This window comes from Caloenas nicobarica, chromosome 1 (assembly GCF_036013445.1).
Source record: "Caloenas nicobarica isolate bCalNic1 chromosome 1, bCalNic1.hap1, whole genome shotgun sequence".
NCBI classification, from domain to species: domain Eukaryota; kingdom Metazoa; phylum Chordata; class Aves; order Columbiformes; family Columbidae; genus Caloenas; species Caloenas nicobarica.
Genome location: NC_088245.1, coordinates 71626208 through 71653397, shown reverse-complemented (window position 1 = coordinate 71653397; position 27190 = coordinate 71626208). Strand labels below are relative to the sequence as shown.

The 27190-nt window shown below is 38.4% G+C and overlaps 1 protein-coding gene across 1 annotated transcript in view; it reads left to right on the top strand.

The window, feature by feature from the left end:
- VWF (von Willebrand factor) overlaps nucleotides 1–27190 on the top strand; it is a 145114-nt gene that overhangs the window by 52203 nt on the left and 65721 nt on the right. The window contains exons 19-30 of the mRNA XM_065656516.1: nucleotides 2343–2446; nucleotides 7465–7603; nucleotides 9270–9404; nucleotides 12499–12645; nucleotides 13285–13425; nucleotides 15059–15178; nucleotides 15798–15954; nucleotides 16517–16675; nucleotides 17970–18105; nucleotides 20706–22045; nucleotides 22819–22938; nucleotides 25193–25336. Coding sequence (XP_065512588.1) covers nucleotides 2343–2446; nucleotides 7465–7603; nucleotides 9270–9404; nucleotides 12499–12645; nucleotides 13285–13425; nucleotides 15059–15178; nucleotides 15798–15954; nucleotides 16517–16675; nucleotides 17970–18105; nucleotides 20706–22045; nucleotides 22819–22938; nucleotides 25193–25336 — 2842 coding nt within the window. The remainder of the gene's footprint in view (nucleotides 1–2342; nucleotides 2447–7464; nucleotides 7604–9269; nucleotides 9405–12498; nucleotides 12646–13284; nucleotides 13426–15058; nucleotides 15179–15797; nucleotides 15955–16516; nucleotides 16676–17969; nucleotides 18106–20705; nucleotides 22046–22818; nucleotides 22939–25192; nucleotides 25337–27190) is intronic.

Genomic DNA, 27190 nt, shown 5'->3' with positions numbered 1-27190 from the left:
ATCTTAAGGGTTCTGAAATCTGTAATATTGTTCTTCTTTTTGCAAGATTTGTCAAGGCTTAACAAGTAATAAGACAGAGCAAAGAAACGATGGACATTTCTGTCAGAACCCTAAGTAGGGTGTCACTTCATCAGCTAGTCAACCATTTATAACCTCAGGAGCATCCTCATATGGATGTGAGATGGTGTGAACAGCAGCTGTTCTCGTTACTATCCTGTGTCTTTTTGTGTGGTTGCCTGCCCAACACTCATGCCTCCCACCACCTCAGGTACTCAGGACTGTTAGATCTCCTCTATCAAATGCTGTCTATTGATGGATTGAGAGATTCCATAGAAAATCCAGCTGTATGGGAATAATCCCACTAGCCCAGTAGTACCATATGATACTGCTCTCAGTAGACTTGTAATGCAGCATGACATCGGACTGCCAGATATAACAGCTTTTTGATGTGCTATCAGTATGACCATTAGATTGTGTGTTAATAGTAACAAAGTCATCATCCATTGAGTTTTGCAGCAAACGCAATTATTCTTCTGGTCAAATTCCACTTTGGGTATTTAGATTTGGCTTTCTAAATCCCAACCACCCACTCTGCAGTGCTCAAACAAGGTAGTCTTCCCTCTTTGTCAGCTTTGGGTTAACAGTTGCTGCACTGTAGCTTCATGGTGACCATGTTTGTGACAGAAATACTAATACCAGTCTATTCAGTTTTAAGAATTGGGGATAGGCTGTGACTAGCTTCATGTCAATGTATGAGGGTGCAAGTAGAAGAGGTCCTAATCCTCCTTTTACCAACCACATATCTAATCCCAAGTGTTGTATCCAGCGGCTAGCTGTGACCTGTGTTGTTGAGGACTGTGGAAAAATTCAGAAATACAGCCATATTGTGTGAAGTCATATATTGCTTTGTTCCTAAATGCCACCAGGATGGAAGGAATCAAACACCCTTGGAAACATATGGTCTTCTCTGGCCTGTTTTCTCCCTGCCCTTTGTGGAGATTAAGTCAGAGGCAGAACCCCAGCTCTATCATCTAGAAAAGCATTTCTTTGTTTCCATCTTCTATCGGCATAAGTATATTTGGCATAATATAGCTCTCCATAAGCCACAGAACACGTGGAGCTGCATATGAATGAAGGGTCTCCAGGCTGTGAAATCCTTTTTATTAGTAGCTCCCTGTGGCAGTTCTAGCTCCCCATAGGAAAAAGCAGAGCTATTCTACTTAATCAACCTGGCATTCAGACTACATTGATCTTATTGGCCCTTATTTAATGGTAAAGAAGAAAATATTTTAATGATTTTACAGAAACAGTTTAAAGTGGGAAAGTGATATTTTGTGACTTTTGAATGAGAACGAGGGGAAGCGCTTTCCATTTTGGTAATCAATGAAGCAAGAGCCAAACCTACCCCTGGCTTTTGCAGAATGACATCCAAGTGAAAAACAGCATAACCAGCCTTGGTTTAGTTTGATTCTCTAAAACTGGCTGTCTTCAAATTGGAAAGAGAGTAATCACAGAAAAAAACAGATAAAAGTAATGGAAAAAATTAAATAGTCTAAAGACATTATATTTTTTTTATATGGGACAAATGGTTTGTTTTTATTGAAAGAGAAACTAAGATCAGGAAGATAAAATGGAAAAAAAAAATGTAGATAGAACATAATGACCTATTTCCCAGCCACAGTGCCTGTGAAAGTAGAATAATGTCTCAAGTGGACTGATATTTATCCTGGTTTCTAAGTAATAAGTAGGCATTTGCAAAAATATTAGTGACCACTGCAATTTTCAGAAGTGAACTGACAGGGGGATGGGCTTTGGGGGGTGGGGAGGGGAGCGTGGACTGGTGTTGTCTGTGACAAGAGAATCTTCTTTTGCACTTGAGTTCTTCTGGCACGGTAGCTCCTCAGCTCCTTCTCATTGATCATCTTTCAGGTTTTAGTCCAGCAGAGCCCCGTATTGCTTTGCTTTTCTGGTAGCTCATCCTTCAGTTTGTTGTGTGTGAGAAGCATGTGCTGTTCACCTGCTCTCTCTATATTCAGATTAGCTATCCTGATTTTGATCAAATGGAACTTTTTCATCATGAAGTTCTTCTATAATTTATTTTCCCAGCAGCTTAAACTGGTGTTCAGCCCTTGAAACAAGACAATGCTTTATATACCCATAGCTTTATTTATGTTAATGGGAATAAATATTAGCAATGTTATGCCTTTCTTAACTTGGGTAGTCTTGAGCGATTTCCTGTATCCTTTCCTTTATTCTTTATCCACATATTCTTGTGCTTACTCCTCTGTGTACTGGCACATACTGACTGACCCGCATCCTGACAAACTGTGTGCTTTACCTAGGTGCGACATGAAAATAAGTGTGTTGCTCCTGAGAGATGCCCATGTTTTCACAATGGAAGAGAATATGCCAAAGGAGAGACAGTGACTAAGGACTGCAACACCTGGTGAGCCACTGGAATTGCATTTTCCCATTTTCCTCTATGGCACCTAACATGTTTCTAGAAAAAAAAATATTCTTTACTTAATGGATTTATTTTATAAAAAGTTAGGTTTTACAGTGTAATTATACACATACTACATAGACAAGCATCTTTGCGTATCGCATCAGACGAGTGCAATATCAGCCAAACTGTATCTGGTACCTTATAAAAAGCTAGCCCATATATCTGTGCAGGTCCTCCGTAGCCTCTAGCTAGTGGGTATGCTCCTTGATCTTGCAACAAAAGATAACAATACAGGAGTTCCTGTAAGGTGGGAGGAATGGAGCCTACTTTTTGTTGCTAAGCTCTGATGTCATGTTTCCCTTTTTTGTTGTCTGGGGCCCTTTGAATTAGGCCTTTTTAGCCAGAAGTATGCATAAGCAAAAAGGGTATGATATGCCAGCTATAATATGACAGGAGCTCTTCAGGAAAATGTTAAAGAATCATGCAGAAATAGAGTTGACCTCTTATCTCAAATCAGTGTTCAGTCCATTGATACCGTTAAAAAAAGAAAGAGTTGGGGAAAAAGGGAGTTGGTGTCGTCTCTTCAGAAGAAAAAGTGCTCCATGTCTTTCATGCATGTCCCTATCTATCCTGTTTGGTTCTTGAAAAACAATTTGTAGGTTCAAAATAAAAGTGCCAGGCTATAAGATTTCCATGGAAGGAAGCCCTTGGCACAGCCTTAGGTAAGGTATAAGGTATTTGCCTGCTGGACAATTCTTGGCTTCTGCCTGCACAGCTTGCTGCATTGGAGAGGTGCTTCACCCTCCATGTGTGCTTTGTGGAGGGAATGGTGATCCATTCCTGCAGAGCTCGAAGAGTCCAAGGCGTAGGACATCCAGCCACCAGCAGTGCAGAAACTGTTCCCTTTCAACTTAGACTTCAGGTTCTCTTGTACATTTTACCTAAAATGCCCCTGCCCAGCTCTGCAGCATCACCAGGAAGTGTTTCTGTCATCCTCTGTATGACCGGGTAGAGTTGGAGTCATTTTGGTTTCTGTTTTGTGCATTGATCTTTAAGCAACAGTGATTTCAAAGTATTGTATTTTTGAACTTGTGGGACTGCTCCTAACTAGTATAAGGTAGACATGGATATAAGGGTTTATGTGTTTTATGTGGTGGTTTGTGTGTGTGTGTGTGTTTGTTGTTTTTTGTTGTTGTTGGGTTTTTTGTTTGTTTGGTTTTTAGTTTGGTTTGTTTTGGGGTTTTTATTTGTTTGGTTTTTGTTTCACTTTTTTTAAAAAAACTTATTTATTTATGTATTTATTTACTTATTTTCCTTTGCAGCTACATATTACATTGTGAAACATGTACTATAATTAGACCTGGGGAAAAGTACAATTAAAGGGAGGAAGATGGAGGAGAAGGTGGCATTTTTATATAGATATATATACTATAACCTGCTTAGATTGCATATAGGTAAAAATGACTCAGCTGAAAACCAGACATAATGAAAATTTTAGTGAAACAATAGCACAAAGGTGTAAAACTCCTAGTCATCGTTATCAAAATTTGCAAGATTCTTCACAATAGCCATGCACAGTCTCTTTATTTTCAGTCATAATCTTCAATATTAAAATAGTTGTAACCATGTTGCTTCATTCTTGTAACTGCCCTTTTCTTTCTGGCAATGCAACTGTAAGTGACATTTCATGTAATACATTGACTTTTCTTCAATATCAGAGTCAATAAAATGTTAGAAATCATGCTTTTTCTCATTGATAAAAAGTTCTTCCTCTCATTTTAAGTATTTTTCTTGAATGAGACAATAAAATCTGAAAAAAGGTCCACTCAAATATGTCACTAGAGCTTTTTTGAACTATGACTTTGAAAAGCTTCCTGATAGTTCTCAGCAAATATCAAGTCAAATGTCATTTAGAAAGTGATATAGGAAATTACTATTGCTTTGAGAATTAATAAGAATTGAGAGTCTGCATTTTGGAGGTCAGATCTTCTTTTTCTTTTGTTTCTGCTTTTTGTACTGCTATTGCAGGAGTTCTCATTCTCACTTGTTCTTAGCCAGATGTGAACACCTGCAAACGCAATATGTGAGCCAGAGGTGTCAGATTTGGCATTTACATTCAACTTGACATATGGGAGACCTGAATTCATGAACAACGGAATGTCTCCAAGTCTAAGCTAGTGGCAAGACTTTTTTTATGCTATGTATTGGGAATTCATTGTAGAGCTCAGTGAAAATTTTGGAATAACATTTGTGAAGCTGTACATGGCAGAAATTTTCTAATCTGAGTTTTGCTACACGACATACTCTATGATCTATCCATGTGCATATATACAAACTCATGGTCTTGCTCTACCTATTAGCAGAGATTTAATAGCACAGAGTGCAATAGGTTTCATGTTAAAGAAATTCTTTGAAGAAAATGTATTGCATGATATTTATTATACTGTGAAGTGTTATCAAGATTAAATAATGCTTACGCCTGGGTTAAGGCATTATTAAAGAACTCAGTTCAGTACCCGATTTTCCCTTGGTTAGCAATTTGATCTTGGGAAAATACTTCAGGTTTTTTATCCCTGAGTTTTTACATCTGTAAAGTGGGGATAGAATTCCCCTTTCCCTGCCCTTACAGAACTTGATTAGAAAATCCCTGGGACAGTGATGGTGTCCATCTGCGTTCATATAGCGTTTAGTAGATGAATGTTTCTTGAACCTCAAGGAAGCTATTGCTTATTATATTATTAAATTATTATTATTAGATAATTAGAGAAGGTGTTAAATTCTATTATAACTTTCCAAAATTAATAACAAACAAAAGAGTGAGCAGATTTTCTGCTGCATTAACCTTGTTTAATTTTGTTTGCTCAGTCTCTTGCTAGTCAGCAAATCAATTTATTTCACTGATCAAGAGCCTGTAGATGCCAAGGGAAAGATCCCCTTTCATACCTGCAGCTTCTGTAGCAAGGCTCGTAGTTCTTCAGGATGACTCTGGAAAAGGGCAGGGGGACTGAGTGGATGCTCTTTATTTCTCAGTTTCCCTCTTTCCCTCATTTTAACATGAGGATAATGGTATTTACCTCCTTGAGCCTTATTTATCAGGGAACCATGTAAGATTTAGATTATTATGTATCAAGCAACAAAAGGATAAAAACGTTCTTGGAAACTCTAATAAATTTAATAATGATTGGTGTTGAATATGCCTCGTTTGATGTAACCATAAAGACTAGGAACTCTGCTATTTTTCCTTCTGTCTGTTACACTGATATAACTACACTGAAACCAGTTGAGTTACACAAAGATAGGAGAATTTGCTTTCTTTGCATTTTGAATATCCACTCACAAGATGGTCACCATGTGTTTTGTTTTTTTTTTTGTTTAGTTCTGTTCTGTTTTTTAAAAGAAAACAAAACCCCAAACAATGACAACAACAAATGAAAGGGCAAAAAAAGTGCAAAAGGAGGAGTGAAGAAAAAATAAACTCACTGTCCCTTTCATCATGTCATCACTGGTTTTGCATGTAGTGACAGTGCAGTACAGCTGCTACAGCAATGTGGGTGTGATGATATCAAGACCTTAACCATGTGCCTGATTGCTCTTCAGAATTCCCCTCCCCCTGAAAAAACAAGGCAGCATCTTGTTTTGTTCTGCATGCCAGGATGTCCTCTTGTCTTTCTTGCATATTCTGTGCTTGTGTGGAAGTCTAGGACATGTCCTTGACTACACCACCTGCCAGCTATAAAGGCAGGGAACCACTTCATGATTAGAAGTCTTGTCACATCTTGTCACATCTCCTGTCACATAAACTGAGATTTCACTTGGAGTCCTATTTGTGTGTCATCAAAATTGAATTTTCCTGTAGGGCAGACGTTCTGGTTCGATCTCCACAGCAGACCTCAGGGGACAGTATCACAACATAAGGCATTCCTCAGAGAGTGTATGTATATATGTACCTATATACAGAAAAATAAATATTTCTATCCATATGTGTGTTCTTGTCAGACTGTGAGGTGACGTCTCCAATTGCTAGGTCAGATAAACTATAATGAACAATGGATGTAATTCAAGAACAGAGAGACTTCTTTAGAGAAGGGTAGCATTATAGTCAAGTATATAATCTGAACAAAAGGCACTGGGCAGACTGAATTACAGCCCAGTTACTTGGTTCCAGAAGTTGGTCACTAGGGTAAACACATGTCCTTTGGCATCGGTTGGATTTTAAATTTACTACTAGATTGGCTTTCAATGAGGGAAAAATGGACTACTGCAAATAAAACAGGGTTGCTGATATTATACTTCATATTTAACTGAAATGGTCCTTAGAGGGTAATCAATCTGTTTTTTTTTAAAAGGTTACTCAGAGCAGGTTGTCCAAAATAAAATAGTAACAGTTTTATGAAATATTCTAGCAGGCTTTGTCCGGGCCTCTTTTTGTAATAGGGAAGTTCAAAAAGCATGTAATTCTACATGCAGCTTGTGAGAAAAAGGGAAACACATTCCTTAGTCATTTGACATGTTAATGCACTATTTGGATTTTTGCACCCAATGCTAAATATGCTAATTTATGTTAATGACCGAGATGGTAATCTGGTGCGGATAGTGTAATGTAGTTGTGGAAACCTCTCTAGGTAAGGATTACAGCAGCCCAGGCATGGAGCCCTCTAAGAGTATGTTCTCAAGGCCAAACACAGAGAGGATCTTCTGGGGACATACCTGAGGATGGACAGCAGTGTAGAAAACTGCAGAGGTTCCTCACAGAGCTGCAGCTGATGTCTGGGTTAAGACACACAGGGGAACAATGTTCCTGTTTGGTCTGCAGTAGGTTACTCCTTGACTCAGGCCCAGGCAAAATATTAGCTTATCGCCACTTTTGTGTCTTTTGGAGTGTCTTCAGACCACGAATGCATGTCCTGGAGGCAGAAACCTTTGCACTTTTGCTTTGCCTACAGCACCTTTCATTCTCTTGCTGATTATATACAAGGGAAATAATTCTAACTGTCACTGACTCATTTCCTCTGTTACAGTGTATGCCGTGGTCGAAAGTGGGAATGCACCAACAACACATGTGATGGCACCTGCACTGTTATTGGTACAGCTCATTATTTGACATTCGATGGATTGAAATATAAGTTTCCAGGAAACTGTCAATACGTATTAGTTCAGGTAAGAATGTGTCAAATACTGAAGCTGTCTGATAATATATAAGGTATTTTATACCAGGAGAGAAGTCCAATGTTTGGATAAATCACAGTAAAATATTCTTAATTACTAAGTCAGGTGTATAGTAGAGGAGAGCAGAGCTCATTAATGACTTCAAAGATGCCTTAAGAACTTTGAAGATTGCATTGTGTTCGATAGAAGTGAGTTAGGTTATCATATGTCTAGCTGGCAGTCATAAAACATATGATGGCAGCATGGTATAGAGAGGAGCTGTGTGAATCTCATCTCTAATAAGGAACTGTAGGTACCCATAAATCGATCTTGCCTCATTCCCCACTGGCCTCTATCCTGTAGTGATGGTGTACTGTCTGACTGATTCAAGAAGGGCTCACTGAACTTTCTCTAAATGTTTTCAGAGCACAGACTCTGCTTGTTCTGTTCAGCAAAGTCACTGTTCTGTTCCATGCACCAACCTATTTGGAGTACACAGCACACTAACATCAGCCTGCAATTTGTGGGAGCAGCCAGAAATTTAGAGAATTAAGTAAGATTGTCTCATCTACCGATGCAAATCATTGTGCATTTGAAAATGTGTGTGCAAAAGAAGGATTTCTCTGAAAATTTGGTCTAAAAATAGATGGATCCGCTTCTAATTGATAACAACAGATAATGCAATTAAAAAGTATCAGGTTTTCTGGGTGGGCTACTCTTTTGTTTGCTGACACTTTTCATAAGGCACATTCTTCCTTGCAGTTCTCCTTGGGCAGGAAAGTGTGATCAACCTGCCTCTGGCTAAGTCTCTGAAATACGCTCCCACCCTGATGCCAGCTGGATTGCCTCAGGAGAACAACTGCTCTAACACTAGTTAGAGCTCTGTGTAAAGGTCTTATAGGTAGTGATAGCATGCAGTACTACAAAACTACTTAAAATGAAAATGAGATCTCTTTTCCTCAGATTACAAACACAGAGAACTATAGACCAAATAAAAAGAAACACCAAAAACGAACGAACAAAAAAACCCCCTACACAACAAACAAACAAACCCAAAAGGTCTAGGAGACATGAGTTATCATATAAATATAGTACTAACTCTCCATGTACCTCAGAAATATTTGACTGAAAAGAAAATCAATACATTAAACTACGTAATTGCTCCCCAAAAAATAGTTTGGCATTATTGTAATTATTATTCATGTACAGGTGGGAAAACATGAACATCAAACTTCTTGCTCAAGACTGTGCAACAAGTTTCTTTCTAACCCTTCTTTCTAAACTAACCTTCTAGGTTTATACTTCTATTTCATCATTAAAGCTGCAGAGTCTTGTTTTCACTGTTAGGTCAATTAATTTCTATATATATATATAGATGTATACTGTGTCCATTTTACATGTTTAAAATACCACAGATACGGTAAAAGCACAGATCTTCCTTGCAAAATATGCACGTGTGTATCACTGGCAGAGTGGACCTCATTTTTTAAGGGGTGGACCACATGAATATCAATGCTAAGCACAACATAAATTAACATGGGAACAGTTGACATGCCAACACTTTACTGGACATAGAGTACACAGGGTATTATCTGAGCCTTCCTTTTTCTACATAACGCTGCATTTGTTTTTCAAATGTTCTGCATTAATGGCTCATTCATTTATTTTTGTCTGATAGGATTTCTGCAAGAATGACTCTGGGACATTCCGGATACTAATTTCAAATGAAGGCTGTGGCTTCACTGGAGAAAAGTGCACCAAAAGGGTCATCATTCTGTATGAAAGTGGGGAAATAGAGCTGTTGAATGGAAATGTATGTACACTTCTGTTCTCTTTGTTTCTCGGGGAAAAAAAAGCAGTTTTTTTAGTAAGGTGAGGCATGAATGGCCTTATGCCCAGTGGTTCTTGAAAATTAGATATAAAATGAACAGATTGGCATAATTAGAATTATCCGAATTGCTCCCAGAGGTATAATGCCATTTTGGTCTTTCTGTTTGATGCCGATAAATTTATCTTGGATAAGAATGGTGTTCAATGCAAGCTCATATGAGGAATGCCCTTTCTAAACATGGGAGGTCTAAGTCTATCTCAAGCAAGATTAAGTGCAAGAAAGAGCTAAGAAGTGACTGACTGATGACTAGTGAAACTTCAGCTCTAATTTAGCCATCTGAAGGACTGAGAACACAGGAAAAAAAGAAGTCATGGCTGAAAGAAGTTGATACTGCAGAAGCGAATATCACTCTCCCTTGTTAAAAGTGCCACGTGGAAAATCCAGATCACTGCATTCTCTTTTTTTTTTTCCTTTCCCCTTTCCTACCAACAAACACGGTAGAATTAACCAAGAATCATTTCCACCTCCCATGTCCCCCAACAGCAGGAAACAAGATTTTGAAAGGGCAGAGTTCAGCTCTTTGCCTTGGGCACTGTAACAATTAAGACTGTCTGTGTGTTCAAACATTACAAAGCTATAGTGGATTATAGTGTTTCAATTGCTCAGTTTTCAAAAGTACTCTGCTCTGAACTGGCATCTGGACCAGCGATTTGCAAAAATGTTCCCAGCGAAATGTGAAACCACTCTACATTTGCCTTGTTTGGGGTTAACAGACAAAGCTGAACCAGGTTTTGCGCAGCCTGCAAATTGCTTGCAAATAGCTGCGTGCCACTGAGGCTTGACAGGAACATGTAAAACATGACCATTATTAATATTGTCTGTGCAGTGCATCTTGACAGCATGTGATCCGTGCAGGCTTTTGGATGCTGGAGGAATGAACGCAGGCAATGTTTGTTGCACAACTAATTCTTTATTTCTGTTGCTAAAGAATCCCCTGCTTGGGTGAAGGTGAACAGTAGTATCAGTCTGTAGAGCCAGACTTTATCTGAAAGCTTATCTAGGAGACAGGTTTTTCAGAAGAACTGTGATTCCATTCGGACACCGAAATAAGGGCCAGAAAATATAGGAGTCAATAAGGTACCCAGTAACTACAGCAACAGAGGGTGTTTGGTTCCTTTTGCAAGGACTACGTCTGTATCGCAAGGTTGTCCACATGACCTTGACTCAATATTTAGCTGTCTTTCTACTCAGTTGAAGGCTCAGTGTAATATCTAGATGAGGTTTTCTTAGAAATAACAGCAACCAAAGAAGGGATTAAGGAAAAACAACAGATATGAAGATGCTTAGGCAAATTCTCACCCAGAGGTGACTTCCTATATTCTTTTTCTACAACAATCCTTAGAAGTAAGCAGGAGAATCAAGAGCTTTTTTTTTTTTGTTATTAAAAGGTTTCCAAGCACTATTATTTAAGTTGCTATTGTTTTGAGAGCAGCTTCTAGTTTTAAGTAAATGGAGGTTTAATTGAAGTATTTGCATGCTACAATTCTGGCTCACATTAAAATAAAATAATTATCATGAAATCATTCGTGTTCTTCTGAAACAAATAAATCTGCCAGCTAGCAAGGTCAAAAGTTTATGACTTCATGGTTGGGCTAAAAGCCTCCATAAACATAGAAATTCTGTAATTTAGATCAAGCTCCTAGCTCAGTTTTGTCCTCCATTCTTTTTTCCCCTTAGTTTGGAAAGATAGAGACTACTGGAGATATTTGGAAGATAAATGACCAAGTGTGACTAGGCTGTATATTAATATATTGGGCATAGAAGAAGATGAAAAAGCTTCTGCTTCCTAAAATAGTTTTTTAAAGTATTCTTCCTCTAAGGACACTGAAGGACCTTGTTAGGAGATCCATGGAGGATATCTTCTCTGGGGATAATGTTTCTAGTAACACCCCAGAGATTAAGAGAACTGAATTACAGTACTGGGCTTTTACTGAATTGAGCAAGAAGGAATAGTGGGATAAACTAGTATTTTGCCCTCAGACTCGGGAGTGGATGAATGGTTTGTGGGCTCCTCTTCCTTCCTTGCTTTAATTACTATTTGTACTGAAAGTTTTCATTGGCTTCTTCCACAATTAAGCAGTTTTCAGTTAATGCATTAGTGGTGTTTAAAATAACAGCCATGCCAGGCATTTCTCTCCAAATGTGGTTAATAATCCTATTAGTGTTCCCATTGAAAGGAGATTACAGTGTGAAAGAAAGGATTTTAAATTAATCTCTTAAATTCTTAGTAGCTGGAGGCGATGAATTTGCAGCCAGATGGAAAGAGGCACACAGGGGATATGAAAGTGATGGAAAAGTGGAGACACTGAAAGGAATCTCTCAGGATTTTTCCTGTTGGTGTAGCTGGTTGGGAAGAAAGTCCTTCCTGACTTCAGAATCAGGCTCTGGTCCTTCAGAGGCCACTGGCGCATGTAGTTGTCCTAGTTCACATTACACTTAAACCTAACCAGCCCTTTTGTCACTATCTGTCACAGAAGCACAGAATTGTTAGTTTAATTAAAAAAGATGAAATAAAAACAAAACACAATTATTCTGTGAACCATTGACCAAATACTAAACTGATCATTAACTGGGTATACTCTGTCCCATTTATCAGCTCTGCTTCTGTTTAGCAAAAATTGCTTTGTGTGTAAGCATTTGTGGTGAGTGTATGTTATATGCCGGAAGCACAAGGGACATTGCCTCATTCAAAATTACAGAAACGTGATGAGATTGAAATACTGTACTTGTATCCCAATCTGCTGTTCAGAAGTGTTGTTTCTAAGGCAATAATTTATCCACAGCAGCTTTTCAGTGTAGAGACAAGCCTGTAATGAGTCCCTTACCCATACCTTGCTTACAGTTTTGCAAGTGCTCCAGAGCATCTGGATAGCGTATGGGAATTATTTATTCTCTGGAGAACAGCATGTTTGAAAATAGCTGTAAACCTATGAGCGCGTGTCCTACTGGGAAAGTGACCTATGTGAAATAGGAATTAGAGACATGGTAGATAGGACGATGTGCTTTTCTTGTTCAGGTAAACATCAAGGTACCTCCTAAAGATGAAAATGATTTAGAAGTCATGAAGTCTGGACGTTATTACATCATTTTACTGGGGAAAAGCATCAGTGTGACCTGGGATCTGGCCATGGGAGTCTCAGTTATCTTAAAAGGCAATTTCAAAGTAAGTGTTTTTTTGTTTCCCTACTTATTCTCACTAAAGAATGCACTTAACCTGTTTCTGATGAAGAGCCTTTTTTTTTAAAAGCAGACATGTTGATAGATTTCCATGGAGGCACTTGCTTGAAAGTTAAGGGATTTTTTTTGTAATACCATAAGGTTTGCTTACTTTCCTGGTAGTTTAACTGTAAGGGGTAAATTCTGGGTCATTGGAAATGAGTTATGACAGAAAGGATGGATGCTGTGGTACCCTAGAATAATTACAAGTTGAGTGATTTCTTCTGTGTTCAAGAAGAGCAGTATTAAGAGCCAGATTTACTAGTGATGGTGATAGGACTGTCATCTCCAAAATTAAAATGGAATTGTGGGGACATACTCTAAATAGAGCCAACAGGCACCACTGATCAGAGTTGTCGTCTTGCTTCCTGAAGTCCTTGGATACAGACTGGCCCTACTTTCAGCAATGCAGAATGGAAATAGGAGCTAAACTTTCTCTGTGAGACACTATGTCTATTTTAGTGAACTTGGCAACGACAGGAATAATTCCGTTTTCAAGCCTTGTGCCATTAAAGACTTCTTAACTAAACCCTAAGCCAGTCTACAGATGTAAGATTTATGTATTTTGTGTTTCTTTCCCTCCAAGGATCAAGTGTGTGGTCTGTGTGGAAATTTTGATGGAATCCAAAACAATGATTTGACCAGCAGCAATGAACATCTTGAAGTAGATCCAGTTGACTTTGGGAATTCTTGGAAAGTTAATCCATACTGTGCTGATGTTGAAAAGGTGATTGTGAATGAAGTGTGAAAACTAATTAATATGGCTTACAGTATCACTTGAGTGGGCGAAGAAGTTTGAAAGAATAAAAATACTAGAAATAAGCTCCTTCCTCCATGTTTTTGCCAAATAATATTATTTCTAGAAATCTGATAAAAGATCAATTAACTTATTTAAGGCCTCTGCACTACCTGGCTTCAGATAAGTATCAAAATAGCCAATCTGTATGGTAGAGGCTGTTCACAGATTTTGCCAGCCCAGATGCTTGAAATCCAGGTATAACTGCAAATCTCATTTTAGAGCTTAATCTAAAAAAACCAGCTGTAATTTTCAGACAGGGGGAGTTCAGATAAAAATTTCATATTTCCCTATACAAAGCTCTATCTCCCAAATCTTAGTCTGTTCATTTATGAACAAATGAAGGTTAATTTCTTTCTATATGCTTCTTGATCTTCTTTTAAAGAAGATTCAGTTGTTATTTTCAGATTGGAGAGGCTTGAACAGAAAAAAGCAAGATACAGGAGAGGATGTAAGATCTTAATGCCATCTATCACTGCTTCTGAATTTTGAGGAGGACTCCTGCTATTTGAAAGTATTATCTATATCCTGGTGCCAAAGACTAGGTGATTTCATGGGGGTACTAATTACGCTACATATGAGAGTATACTTCCTCTTTTCCGAATACAGAGTTTTGAAATAATGAAATTGAATCGACTTGTCTTAAGCTGACAAACAATTATGGTCAAAAATATTTCCGAACTAAAAAGTGAGAGGAAGCAACTTGCAAGACAATCTGTTTCGATGTTTGTGAAATGAAGTATTTCATTCAAATGATGCGTTTAAGGCTGAAAACTTAATCTTGAAAATTTGTCTGCATTTTCAGAGAGGGGGAAAAAAAGCCTCTTTTAGATCATTCTTTAAAAGATTTAAATTATCAGAAAATAAAACAATGGATTTTTTTTTTATCACATGAAATCTTTTCAGTTAATTCACTAATTATGTGCAAATGTGGCATAGCCACAGTATTATCTTGCTGAATAAGAGTTTTTTGGTATGACTCGATAGATACACAGAAGAAGTTGCAATAATGAGGAGTGAGACCTCAGGGTAAGACTGAGAAGGAGCAGCTTCTTGTTCCAGTGTAATAGGCACAGGACAGAACCTGCAGACTGCCTCCGTGATAAATGCCATGTCAGTATTCATGCTTCTTGTTCTTAGATAAATTAAACGGGAGATGTGGGGACTAGTGAGCCATTCTTATTCAGCAGTGACTTTGGGTATTGCCTGCTGAAGGCTGGTCATATTTGTGAGTCTTGTGAGCCTTCTGTAGAGCTGTGAATGATCATTTTTCAGGGTGGGTTTGGTGCAGAGTGGGACTTCTTGTCATCAAAACACCTATGTCAAAACTGCAGCCTACAAGTAAGAGCTGAAAGAACCGTAAGACGTGACCTGCTCTACTGTGCATTCTGTTGTGGCAGGATCTGTGCCTGTCATACAACAGATTGAAACTTTACTCAAAGAAACAGTTTCATTTGTCATGAAAAATGTCTGGTGCTAGTAAGTCTCTTACTTCAATTCGAAGAGTTCGGAGGTCCTGAAGGCAAGGCTAATGCAATGTGTGCTTGTCTCTTCCAATATTAAGCCCAGCCGGGAACAGACCTTGATGTCTCCACTGTGTAATGGAAACGTAGTGAAGCAGGTGATGGTAGAAACGTCTTGCAGCATTTTGTCTGGGGATCTCTTTGAAGAATGCAAAAATCTTGTGAGTATTGTGCCATGTGTTTCACATTCTTCAGTTCTACATGATATGTGCTGACACTGATTACAGCTGAGGAGGAAAGTGTGGTTGTGCTGACAGCACGCAGGACTTGGACTAGACTGACTAATTGGTGTTCTCATCTCTGACGCTGTCCTGTAGCTGATGCTTCATGGGAAAACGCAGGATAGAACCTAGTAGAAAGTTATACAATAGTTTCTGCTTGAGGGAAATTTTACTCTAAAGCCCAGAGACAGGCACAGGGAGTCAAGCACAAGGGTTGAGATTCGAGGAGAGGGGGAGCTGAGCCAGTGTAATGCCATTCAGACTACATTCTACCCAAGCTGCTGCACAAGAGGGTATGTGGACAGGGCCCCAAAAGGTATAAAGTTACTTCATATGGTGACTATTAAGAGACAATAAACTTCAGTGTCTATAACAACTTCAAGAATGTGTCCTGATTTGAGTCCTTGCTGACATCAGCAGAAAGGTCTGCACTGATTTATGTGGCACCTCAGCTCCTGGTGAATGGAGCAGACAAACCATCTGAAAGTTAAATGTGTCTAGAAGAAGGAGGCAAAGGGGAATCATTGAGTGTATTGTACCCTGTATTTCTCTTTTACAGGTGAATCCTGAGCCCTACATAGATATTTGCATGTATGACACTTGTGCTTGTGAATCTATTGGGGACTGTGCTTGCTTCTGTGATGCTATAGCAGCCTATGCACATGTCTGTGCACAAAAAGGTGTTGCTGTTCACTGGAGATCACCAACTCTGTGCCGTAAGTACAGGGCAGATGATGAAGAATTGGGTGAAAACGTTCAAGCTTTTAATCAGTAAGTTGTTGGCTTGGATAGATTGTTCTTATCCAGCTCTGTTCCCCCGATGTCTGGAGAAGTTCACTCTAATGGGGCTGGGCTAGCAGTTTGTGGTGACATTTCCTTTCTATTTTATATTCAGAGCCATACCTGGAAAAAACATATCAATAAGGGGATATAATAGTTTGTGGTACAAAAAAACATAGAGAAAAAAAAATGGTTTCTGTATATTTTATCTTTTTAAATTAAAATTTAAAGATAAGTTTTTGCAATTTTTTTTACCAAAACCAAATATCTCTGATCTAGAACAAGTACTTTGTTATGTGAAAAATATTAAATGTGAAGAAGTGGCCTGCCCAGAATGTAGTAAAATAAATATATTTTTATTTAAAGGTGGAAATCTTTCTTTTTCTATGTATATGTGGTCAACTTTGTACCAATTTTGGTGTTATAGTTCTGAGAGGCATGGTGAATACCCTCTGGTTTGTTTTGGGTTTTTTTTTGTCCAATTCTTTCACTCTGTAGCACAAAGCTGTGAGGACCTGAATAAGCAACAATTAGATTATCAATGTGAATGGCGATATAATAGCTGTGGACCTGCTTGTCCTATAACATGCCAGCACCCACAGCCTCTGGAGTGCCCTCTGCAGTGTGTGGAAGGATGCCATGTACACTGTCCTGCAGGTAATTACATCTTTTACTTTAAGCAGTTACTTACCTTTTTCTGCTCTGCTCCTGGTACTTGTAGGTATTGCTGTAGAGTCTTCTTTTCCTCCCCCAAGTGTTCTTATTACTTGAAAAGAAGCCTTATAATCCAGAAATATTTACAGATTGGTAAGGCTGGGTATTCCAGAAGACTTAGAAGTAACAGTTAATTCCTTAACAGACTTACTGATGTGTTTTCACTACCATTTCTTACTGCATAAGGAGGAAACTGATTAGGCATCCTGGTTTGTGAAAAGAGCACAGTATGTGGAGGGCATGAAGTGGTGCCTAGAATTAGAGAATGACACACTGCCCGCAAGAACAAGAGAGGATGGGAATGGGGTGATCAGAAAGGAAGACAGGAGCATGAGGGGCTGTGTAGCAACAGAGGTTGTTGACTGTATGGTTAAAGGAGGGTAAAAATTTGTGCTGGGTATTCATAAAATGCCCTCCTTCAGAGTAGCTACTGCAGTGGGGGAAACCTATTGCCTTGACCTGCTTACTACCTCCAAGGCCCAGGAGGCATCCTTCTGTGAGCCGGAGCTTTCAGCTTAACTCTTCCTGGCAACTGTCTTGTAGAAAGGGGAAAGGAAAAAAAAACCAACCAACCAAACAAGAAATATGGGGTGGGAAGAGGAAAGACAGACAGAAAGGGAAAGAGTGAAAGATAAGCAAGATTCAAAAGGAGAGGGAAAATTCAGATGAACAAATATAAGGTGTGAAGGCAAAGAAAGCAGGTATTTTAGGACCCAAAAGAGGTATTCTAGGCCCTGGTATCTCTGATCAGGGTGAGATAGGGGATACTGGGCAAAATAAATAATATCCATGTAAAAAGGAAAAAGCCATTTTATCCTCTCATCTTCAATGCATTATTCTAAAGATATATTCACCTTCTGTATGGTAGTGACTGTTGCAGGTTATACATTGGGTCAAGTACTTCCAATATCTAAATAGAAGTGGTTATGAAATAAGGAAATGCTTCTCTGTGTCAAACAGGCAGTGATGATAACACAGGCAGAGTATTCAGAACTTTTGAGCCCAACTCAGAAAGAAGCCTTGTCATGGTTGGTTTGGTTTGGTGGGGGTTTTTTTTGTTTTTTTTTTTTTTTTTTTTTTTTTTTTTTTTTTTTTTTGGTGTGTGTGTGCTCTTTTTGTTTGTTTGTTGGGTTTTGGGTTTTTTTGGTTTGGTTTTTTGTAGCAAGGTAAATGTTATGATTAGTTTTTCAATTCATGAAAATGGGCATCTTTATACTACTGTGCTATTTTGAAACAGGGAAAATACTTGATGAACTGTCGCTGGATTGTGTCAGTCCAGAAGACTGTCCCGTGTGTGCAGTTGGAGATGTCAAGATCCCGCATGGAAAGCAAATAATTTTGAACAGAGATGATCCACAGCACTGTCAATCTTGGTATGATGGGTTTACGTAGTGAAATTGCATGCCTCTTGAGTAGGATAAAAAGAGAGAGATTAAGAACATCCACATCAATAAGAAACACTTTTCTGTCAATATCCCTTTGCATACAATATGAAACTGAAATTTTTTTAGTGATGGTTGGGATTATAGGTTGTCAGTTGAATTTAAGCTAGTGAAATTCATAAATTTATTTCAAAAAAGTCCTTTTCCCATGTGTAGGTGGCCCCACTGGCTTCAGATGTTCCACTTCTTTTTGTGTAAGGTGTGATTCAACATCAATAAAGCCATCAGACCTTCCTCCTGCCAGTACTAAAAAAATCCTACATACAGTGAAAAATCTGAATGTGCACTCAGTCTAGAACTCACTGAGATTATTACCAGTTGCAAGTGTGTATTATTACTGGAAAACCAATTTCCCCAAGATTTTAAGATGATATCCTGTGGCCTGATCCTGCCTGCACGTGTTTTCAAATATGACAAAATTAACGGCAGGGTGCACAGTGCCGTGCATCATGCAGGATTGGGGTCTTCAGTTACAATGTAACAGAGCCTGATTTTCATTTTGTGTGCTGCCCAGTGGCATATTATGCCAAAGCTCGTAGTATCTGATAGTCTGGCATTCTCTGGATGTCTAGACCTTTGATGGATACTTTCACTTGTCACTCATAACGCTGTGAATATAGGGGAGTTTTCTATCTTGAATTTGGCCATATTTATTAGAAACGGAGTTGTAAAACTGCAGGAGATATTAGCCCAGACTAACATGTTAGCTCCAAATACTCCGAACCTCACAGAAGCTCTAAATGGGTAAGAATTTTGAATTCCTGGCCTCTTGCCGAGGCTAGCGTACATCTGTGCCATAAAACCAGGGCATGAGACTGTTAGGCTGATCGATTAATTTTTTTTTTTTTTTTTTTTTAACAGTATACACGAAGAACCTTGAATTCCACCAAAAGGTCAAAAAAAGAGCCTTCATAAATGAGTCTCTGTTCTCCAATTTTTCAAATCCTTAATAATAATTTATCTTAAATGTTGATACACTGGCCACTGCTCACAAAAGATTTCAGTACATTAGGAAAACTTACCTCACTAGGGAAACATCCTTTTGCATAGCTGTCACCTAATTTAGATGACTACACCATCTGTACAAACAATAGAAATTATTGCACAAAAATGAATTTTATAGCAAATATCCAAAGGAAATTGGAAACTAGAAGAGACTCGTTCATATTAGGATTAAAATAATAAATCTTCTGTTGCTATATGTTAATGCCAAAAGTAGCTGTGCATCCCTCAATTAAGAAGACACTAAAACCAGCTTGAAAAGAACATAGCACTGGGAGAACTTAAACTGAGATGCCACATGTAAAGCAAAGTATTGTCCTGGAAAACAGCACCTTCTTCCAGTATTGGCTTGTTTAGTTTGCACATCGAGGATTTTCTTGGTAGTGAAAACAAGCATTTTTTAGTCCTTCCTCTTTCATAAACTTTTCCTTTTCTCTTTCCTAGACTGTCCAGTAAGACAAGAAAAGTATATTGGCTGAGTCTGTACCACCCTATGCATAAGTACAGTTATGTTGTTTGGTCTGATAAGTGAAGTGAATCATACAACCAAGAATTAGGGAAGAAGTGTTAAAGCCTTGCTAAAGATAGAAAGAGATGAACTATAAACAAGTTCCTAAAAGGTGAAGGGTGACAGAGGTGAAAAATCTCCTGGGAGCACAGAAAGATGAATAGTGGAAAAGGCAGAGATGGGGGAAAAGAAAAATGGGACCTGACATGGAAAAGGGGATTGAAAAATGTACTAATTGAGGTGAAAGAAAATGTTGAGGGAAGACAACTAGGAATAAAAAGAGAAAAAAAGCTGTAGATGAAATACATCATTTGATATGATAAAAAGGACTGAAACAGAGAACATGGTAAATAAGAGGAAGATAACACTGGAGTCATAAAAAAAAGGACAAATGTGCATAAGCTAAATTCAAAACAAAATGAAGTCAGGAAAAAGAAAAGGAAAGTAATGCACTTTAGAGGCAGAAAAAAGGTTGCCTGTTGTTTTCACTGAGGTCAAAACCTATGTAAACCTAGCCTTCTCACAAAGTCCACTAAGTCATATCAGCACTAAAAGCATCTTTCCCACTCTGTGATTTTACTTAGTATTAGCTGCCTCCAGTTTGCCTCACATTTTTCTTCCTTGTGAAACATGCCAGATCTGCCAGTTTAGTCCACCAGTGGCTTGAAGGTAGCTGTATTGCTCAGGCTCAGTGGGTTTTGAGACAGTTTCCACACACAGATTTTACACATTTTGCCAAAGGCTGTTACAAGGAGGATTTTCTGTCAGTCACATCACAACTTGTCATATGTTTCCTGGATCTAAACAGCCATGCATGAACATATAGGATCTAGCTGTTAAATACCTTGTGGGAAGTTGTGGGGAAATGCAGGGGGAAAAAAATCACTTGCATGATGTTTTGGTATTGTTGTATTTTTGAGATATTTATTTTTGTATGGAAGTTCTTTTATTACATGTGGGTGATGCGTTGTTGTAAGTGCTGATTTTTTTTTTACAGCTACATTTGTTGATTTTTTTGTAGTGTGTGTGAAGGGAAGAACTTAACCTGCGTAGCCTGTGAACCAGTGGAGGAAACCCCAACGCCAACAACACCTGCTCCAGAGGAAGACATTGAACTACCAGCCAGTGAATATGCATGCAGCAAGATGATGGACTTGGCCTTCCTAATGGATGGCTCCAATAAACTGTCAGAAGAGGACTTTGAACAGCTGAAGACATTCATAATTGGCATGATGAAGAAACTCCACATCTCCCAAAAGAAAATCCGAGTGTCAATTCTAGTGTATAGGGCTGGCCCCACAATCTATCTTGGCCTTAAAGATATCAAAACACAGTCTCAGATGAGAAAAATTGTCCAAAACATAAAATACACAGGTGATGAAGTAGCGTCTGCTGCTGAAGTCCTTAAATACACTGTGTTTCATGTTTTTGGAAAAGCAGAAAGGACCAATGCTGCCAGAATTGCAGTGCTGTTTATAGCCAGCAAGTCTCCAGGAAAACTCCGCAGCATCCTTACAGCTTTGAAGAATAAAAAAATTGCAGTAATGCCTGTAGGGATTGGACCATATGTTAATGTGGAGCAAATCAGGTTCATTGAAAAGCAGTCACCAGATAATAGAGCCTTCCTAATGAACAATGTATTAGAGCTAATGGATAATAAGGATCTCCTTATTGATCATCTATGTGATCTTGGACCTGAGGAAAGTTCTCTGTTACAAGCTACATCCACTCCAACAATATCCAGTGTGTTATTTCCCACTTGGAATCTAACAACAACACAACCCCTCTCAGAAAATCCCACCCGAAAAAGGTTGGACATTGCTTTTATTGTGGAAGGATCTGACAATGTAGGGGCAGAAAATTTCAATATAATCAAGAAGTTCCTTGAGAGAGTGATCATAGGAATGAATGTAGGACAGGAAGATATCCATGTTACGGTCATGCAGTATTCGGAAACTGTCACTCTGGAGTATTCTTTTAGAGAAATACAGTCAAAGGAAAGTATTGTTGAGAAGGTGAGGAGCATACCCTACCAAGGAGGGAAGGCTACCAACACTGGGAACGCCCTTGATTATATTTCCAAACACACATTTACACCAGTGAATGGGGGCAGGCAAGATGTTCCTCACTTGGTATATATGGTGTCATCCAACCCTTCCACTGATGTAATCACACGACCTCCCAGAAGCATAAATGTTATTCCCATTGGCATAACCCCCAATGCAAGTATCCAAGAGCTCAAAAAGATCAGTCAGCCTAATAACCCAATAATCTTACATAGTTATAACAGACTTATTGAAGAAGCACCTGAATTAGTACTGCAATCGTGCTGTTCTCGTAAACTTTGGACAGAAAATCCAGGTAAAGTTGGATGTAATTTCTGTATCATTTCCTCTTTCCTCTCTCCTGTCTCCTTCATTTCCCCCTCACATCACTGAAATTTGAAGAGGATTCCCATGTCTCCTTTGGTATCTTGTTGTCCAAATGCCAAGGAAGGACGATTTATCTTCACTGGAGTGTGAGGATGCTGCCCCAGTCCAGCAGTACCTAGGACAGACCTGCAGCCTGTCTTCTGTAAGCTCAGAAATCCTTGGCTCCATTTGTCAGTAAAGTACAGTAGATTTCAGCTAGGTTGGAGAGTAACAGAAGAAAGAAAAAAAGTTATTCTCTGCTTTCCTCAAATATACTTCCTCTTTCCTGAAGAGACTTCTTCCCCCCTCCTCCCAGCCCAGGGTGGTGGTGGTGGGGGTGCTGTATTTTGTATTTTTTTGATTTTGTGTTTGTTGCTTTGCTTTGGTTTTATGTGGTGGGGTTTTGTTTGTTGTTTGATTGGTTTGTGTGTTTGTGTGTTTTTTTTGTTTTGTTTACTGTTGGTTTTGGTTTAGTCCTCTGAGTGTAAAATAGCATTAGTAGAAAAGCAAGATTTGAAATACCCTTGTATCCCACTATATATAAATCTCAAGGTTTTCATTGAAGGAGCATAACTCATTGTTTCAACTGATCATTATCTTGCTTCATTTTCCCAAAAATGTGGGTGTCATCTCTGCCCTTTCTGCTCCTACTGACAGATTAGCAAATGCTTCTTCTGGTTATGTATAAATAACTTTTTTTTTTTTTTTGTCCCCCCTCCTCAGAGTTCTGCAACAAACCAATGGATGTCATGTTTCTTCTGGATGGAAGTTCCAGTATTGGAGCATCAGAGTTTGAGGAAATGAAAAACTTTGTGCGGGCATTTATTGAAAGTGTTGAGATTAGTATGTATCTCTCTTTTACCTCAAACACAGAAAGAGATTTTGTATTTTCTTTGCTTATACAGGACAAAATAGCTTCTCAGTATAGGGGTTTTTTTAATCTTTTTTTTTTTAAATGACTCAGTCTGATCCCTCAAAAAAAAAAATTAAGTTTATATTGGGGGAAGCAGAGCTTTTGATTCAGACACAATTCAGTTTCCTCCCACACAAAGCTGTTCTGGCTCAGATGAATAAAGATTTAACATCCAATCCAGGGGACTGTGTGACGAGGAATATCTAGGACAGCAGCTCTGATGAGCACTTCCATTTATACTGTAAAGGACATAAGAAGTGTATGTGCCAAGCAGGCAAAGACATCCCTGTCACATGATGGAAATTTAGCTGAACTGTTACTCTGTGGCAGAAAAGCAAAAATAAATGCTCGGTTTTGGTTCAGTTCTGGATTGTGTTCAACAGACTTGAAAATAATAATTAAAATTCAGTTCTGGTTCAAGTAAGAATGGAAAATTCAGAGGATTTTTGGTTCAGGTTTGGTCCTACTGCAAGGTTTCGGTCTTTGGAATGCACATGTTTGGTTCTCACCAGCCCTTTTTGGCTAACCTAGAGTGCTGGAACAGACTTTTAAAGATTTATTTCCCTACCCATGTTGGATGACAGACACTTTCTGGGAGTGCTAAACTCACTGAGCTTGCAGAGTATGTACTGATGGGAGGTACATCTCTAGTTACATCATTCAGCACAGATATTATCAGTGCAGCCACCCTGGCAGAATGCCACATATCCTGCATATACATGGAGGGACCATGTGTGAAGGGACCATGTGGCACATATAGTAAATCAGGACATTGTGTGTCCTTGTAAAATATCCATCCACATGGCAGAGGCTGCACAGGGTGCTGCATTTTTCCCAGTAGCACTTATTTTAACAAACCTGAATTTTTGATCAGAATTGTACTTTTTCAATTCAGCATTCACACATTTCCACGGAGGAACTGCTGTTGCTGCTGGTGTTTTGCTACTGAGTTTGAATTATAACTGTGCTTCCAAAAGAGGTGATTACTAGCACTTGTACTAATTAGAGAGCTCATACAGGAAAAGTTTAGCATTTCTGTATGTCTAGAATGATAGATTTTTTGGAGATTGTACGTGGAAGATCCTTTGTTTCTGAAAATTGTATACATGCAAGATATAGAGAAGCAAGCCAAGAAAAATAAACACAAACTAAACAATAAAACAACAGACAATTTCTTTCAGCTTAGCTATTTTCCTTATCTTTAAAGCCTGTAATAGCAAATGTTACATCATTAACAACAGGACAATAGTAACGTAGCTATGAAATGATTCCTCACTACGGCCTTGATTTTAAAATATTTAAGAAGACTGGAAAAACTGTAAAGTGTAGTGAGTAGGCAACATTCAGATCAATACAGGGCTGCAACTTTTGGGTATATGTAATCACAATTATTATTAACTCCATTCATAAATATTTTACAAAGCATTTATAAAGAATAATACGCTATATATATATATAAGTATCTTCTGTATACAGAAGTCCTTCTAAGACCATGAAAAGAGATACAGGTGATCATTATGAACAGTGTATTGCTCAGTTCAATTCTTCAAGTCTGATATTCATTAACTATCTATATGAACCCTCTGCTAATAGTTTTATTCACACTACTTATATAATGTACAAAAGAAGCAGGACATCAGAAAATAGCAAAACTTGGAGTTTCTCTTCAGTCCCCTTTGCATGTCATGTTCCCTGGGTGCACCGTATTCCACGCTGCAGCCTGATGCATGTCACTCAAGTGATGTATGACAGAGAGAAATTTGCATGAAATTTAGTCTTCTGGTGAACTTGGCCCACCAGACAAATGGGGCATCAAACTACCACTCTTGCAAAGCAATGTGCACATTAAAAAAAGTGATCTTTAAACCATTTTAAAATGGAAAAAGAATAATATTTGGAGATCTATAAAGTTCTCCAATCATGGTCAAATTGGTCTGAGGTAAAATACTTCATGCTGATTCCTGACAGAAAAGCAACTCTTTTCAGCAGTACTAGCATATTTTTTTTTCACTTGGTAATAGTTCAGTTTTGATCTTTTCATTGAAAATGTATCTCTTACACTCTGATGGAAATTTGCTATCTAGTTGTGCTCATGTAAAACACAACCATAATGTATCCTTTGGATTTATTTTAAAAAATTTGTATACACTGCTTAAAATGTTAATTTTCTGCTTTCTACTTCAGGCAATACTTCAATGCATGTGTCAGTCCTCCAGTATGCCAGGGAAAATAATCTAGAAATTTCATGGAATGTGCCTCAAGAGACTGAAACACTTGTAGAGATGGTGCACTCAATTCAACAAAGGGAACAAGGTCCTACAAGACTAGGTGAGTGATGATGTGGATGTTGATATTTAAACAAGAGGGGAAAAAGAAAAAAAAAGAAATGCTAAACATAGCCTGGCCCAAATCACCCATTTATGTCAGTGCTGTTGTGATAATGTTCTGAAGTAGGACTCAGGTTTTTTTAGTTCACTCATATATTTACTATATGTATATTTCTTGCTAAATGTTCTATTTTCTCTATTAAAATGTATCAGTAGGTTACTCAAATTAGAGTTTATCCTAATGTATTTTGGGAAGAAGACGACTGGTTTATTTTTAGCCTTGAAGTAATTATCAGGATTTGTATTCATTATGTTTCAAGCACGCAAAACATAATTAACCTGTAGACTTTGATCATTAACCTTTCAACATCAATTAGTTGGTTAGATGTTTAGCAGCATAACTGCTTATGCTGACTTCAACAGCTACCCTCACCAGATGTTTGTTACTCTGTGTTGATCCAGTGTAACTGATCTGGTTGAAAAATAACTTAGCAAAACAGTAGTTATATTCTGGGTGGTTCAGTTCCCTTGTGCAAGTTGCTGTGCTTGTCCCACAAGGATTTAGGATGGCACAAGGCTGGAGATCATGCCAGGGAGCAAGGATCACCTAAGGTAGCACCTTAGCTGAAGAATTACTTGTGAAACATCATCTTCTGTTCCAGCAATCTACGTCCTAGAAAATATGTTCACTTCAATCTTCATGTGTTAAAACATAACACAATTTCCCACTGGGTCTGTGGAAATTCAGTACACACACATGTATCAGTTGTAGGGTTCAGCAAAAAATTATTCTCCTACAGCATATCTGATCTTTGACCAGATACCTTGAGAATTTTGTTCTTCTGGACGGGAACCACATTTGCTCTGTCAGCCACCTAGCATTAAGGTCCTATAAGAGTTGGGGAATACACAGATTTTTAGGGTCTTTGGCCTACTTCAAACTGTAAAGAGTTATTGGTACAGAAAAGTGAGAAATGAAACCTGACTTCCATAGTTCGCAGGAGGATTAGCCATGATTACTTTCTCAGCCTGGAGAAATAAAAATACCAGATGGCTGATGAGACTTCTATAGGCGCATTGTGGGATAAATTGTTACATACAAATAGATAAGTTTCATGAAGCCTTCCATGTAATGTGTATAGTAAGCCATACTGAACTGCAGGATAAACAGAGAAAACATTACCTTTGGGAAATGAAAGAGGAGAGGCAGCCACATGACATACTCGTTAGTGATTTGTTTATGTCTCATTGGAAAATGCTCAGAGACCACGATGAGGGATGTGGTATAATGAACCAAAATGGAATAGAGTCAAAGTAGTTCCTCCCAAAAGAAGTAATGAAAATAAGTCACTGTGGTCCTCTCCTGCACCTTGTAATGTGTGTGAATTCGGCTGACTGTAGGCGACTCGGCATCCATGGGAAATGCTGGTCATTCAAGTCATTCCGTGTTTGGGCCTCTGGAAATGCAGAGGCTGCTTAAAAGGTGTATGTGGCTCAGTCTGGATGTTGCAGTTCCCTAGGCAGATTTGGAAATCTTTTCTAGCCTACAGAGGGCTTGATCAGGATTTACCTATCGAAAATATCATTACTATCAGACCAGAGCTGTTTCTTCTCATTTGCACTGGCTTCCCTATAGTAGAAACACGTTCCCGTTGCCATCAGTGCAAAGATCTTACTACAGAAAGTGTTCCCTTTTCTGTTTCATTTAACGATAAGGAAACTCCAGGAGAGAGATAAATTTTATTAGTTAGAAATAACGAAAAACTACTGAGTATTTGAAGGCATAGGCAGAAAAGAGCAACCTATACCAGAAAGCTTTCCTATGCTTATGCAATAAGATAACATCATGAAATTT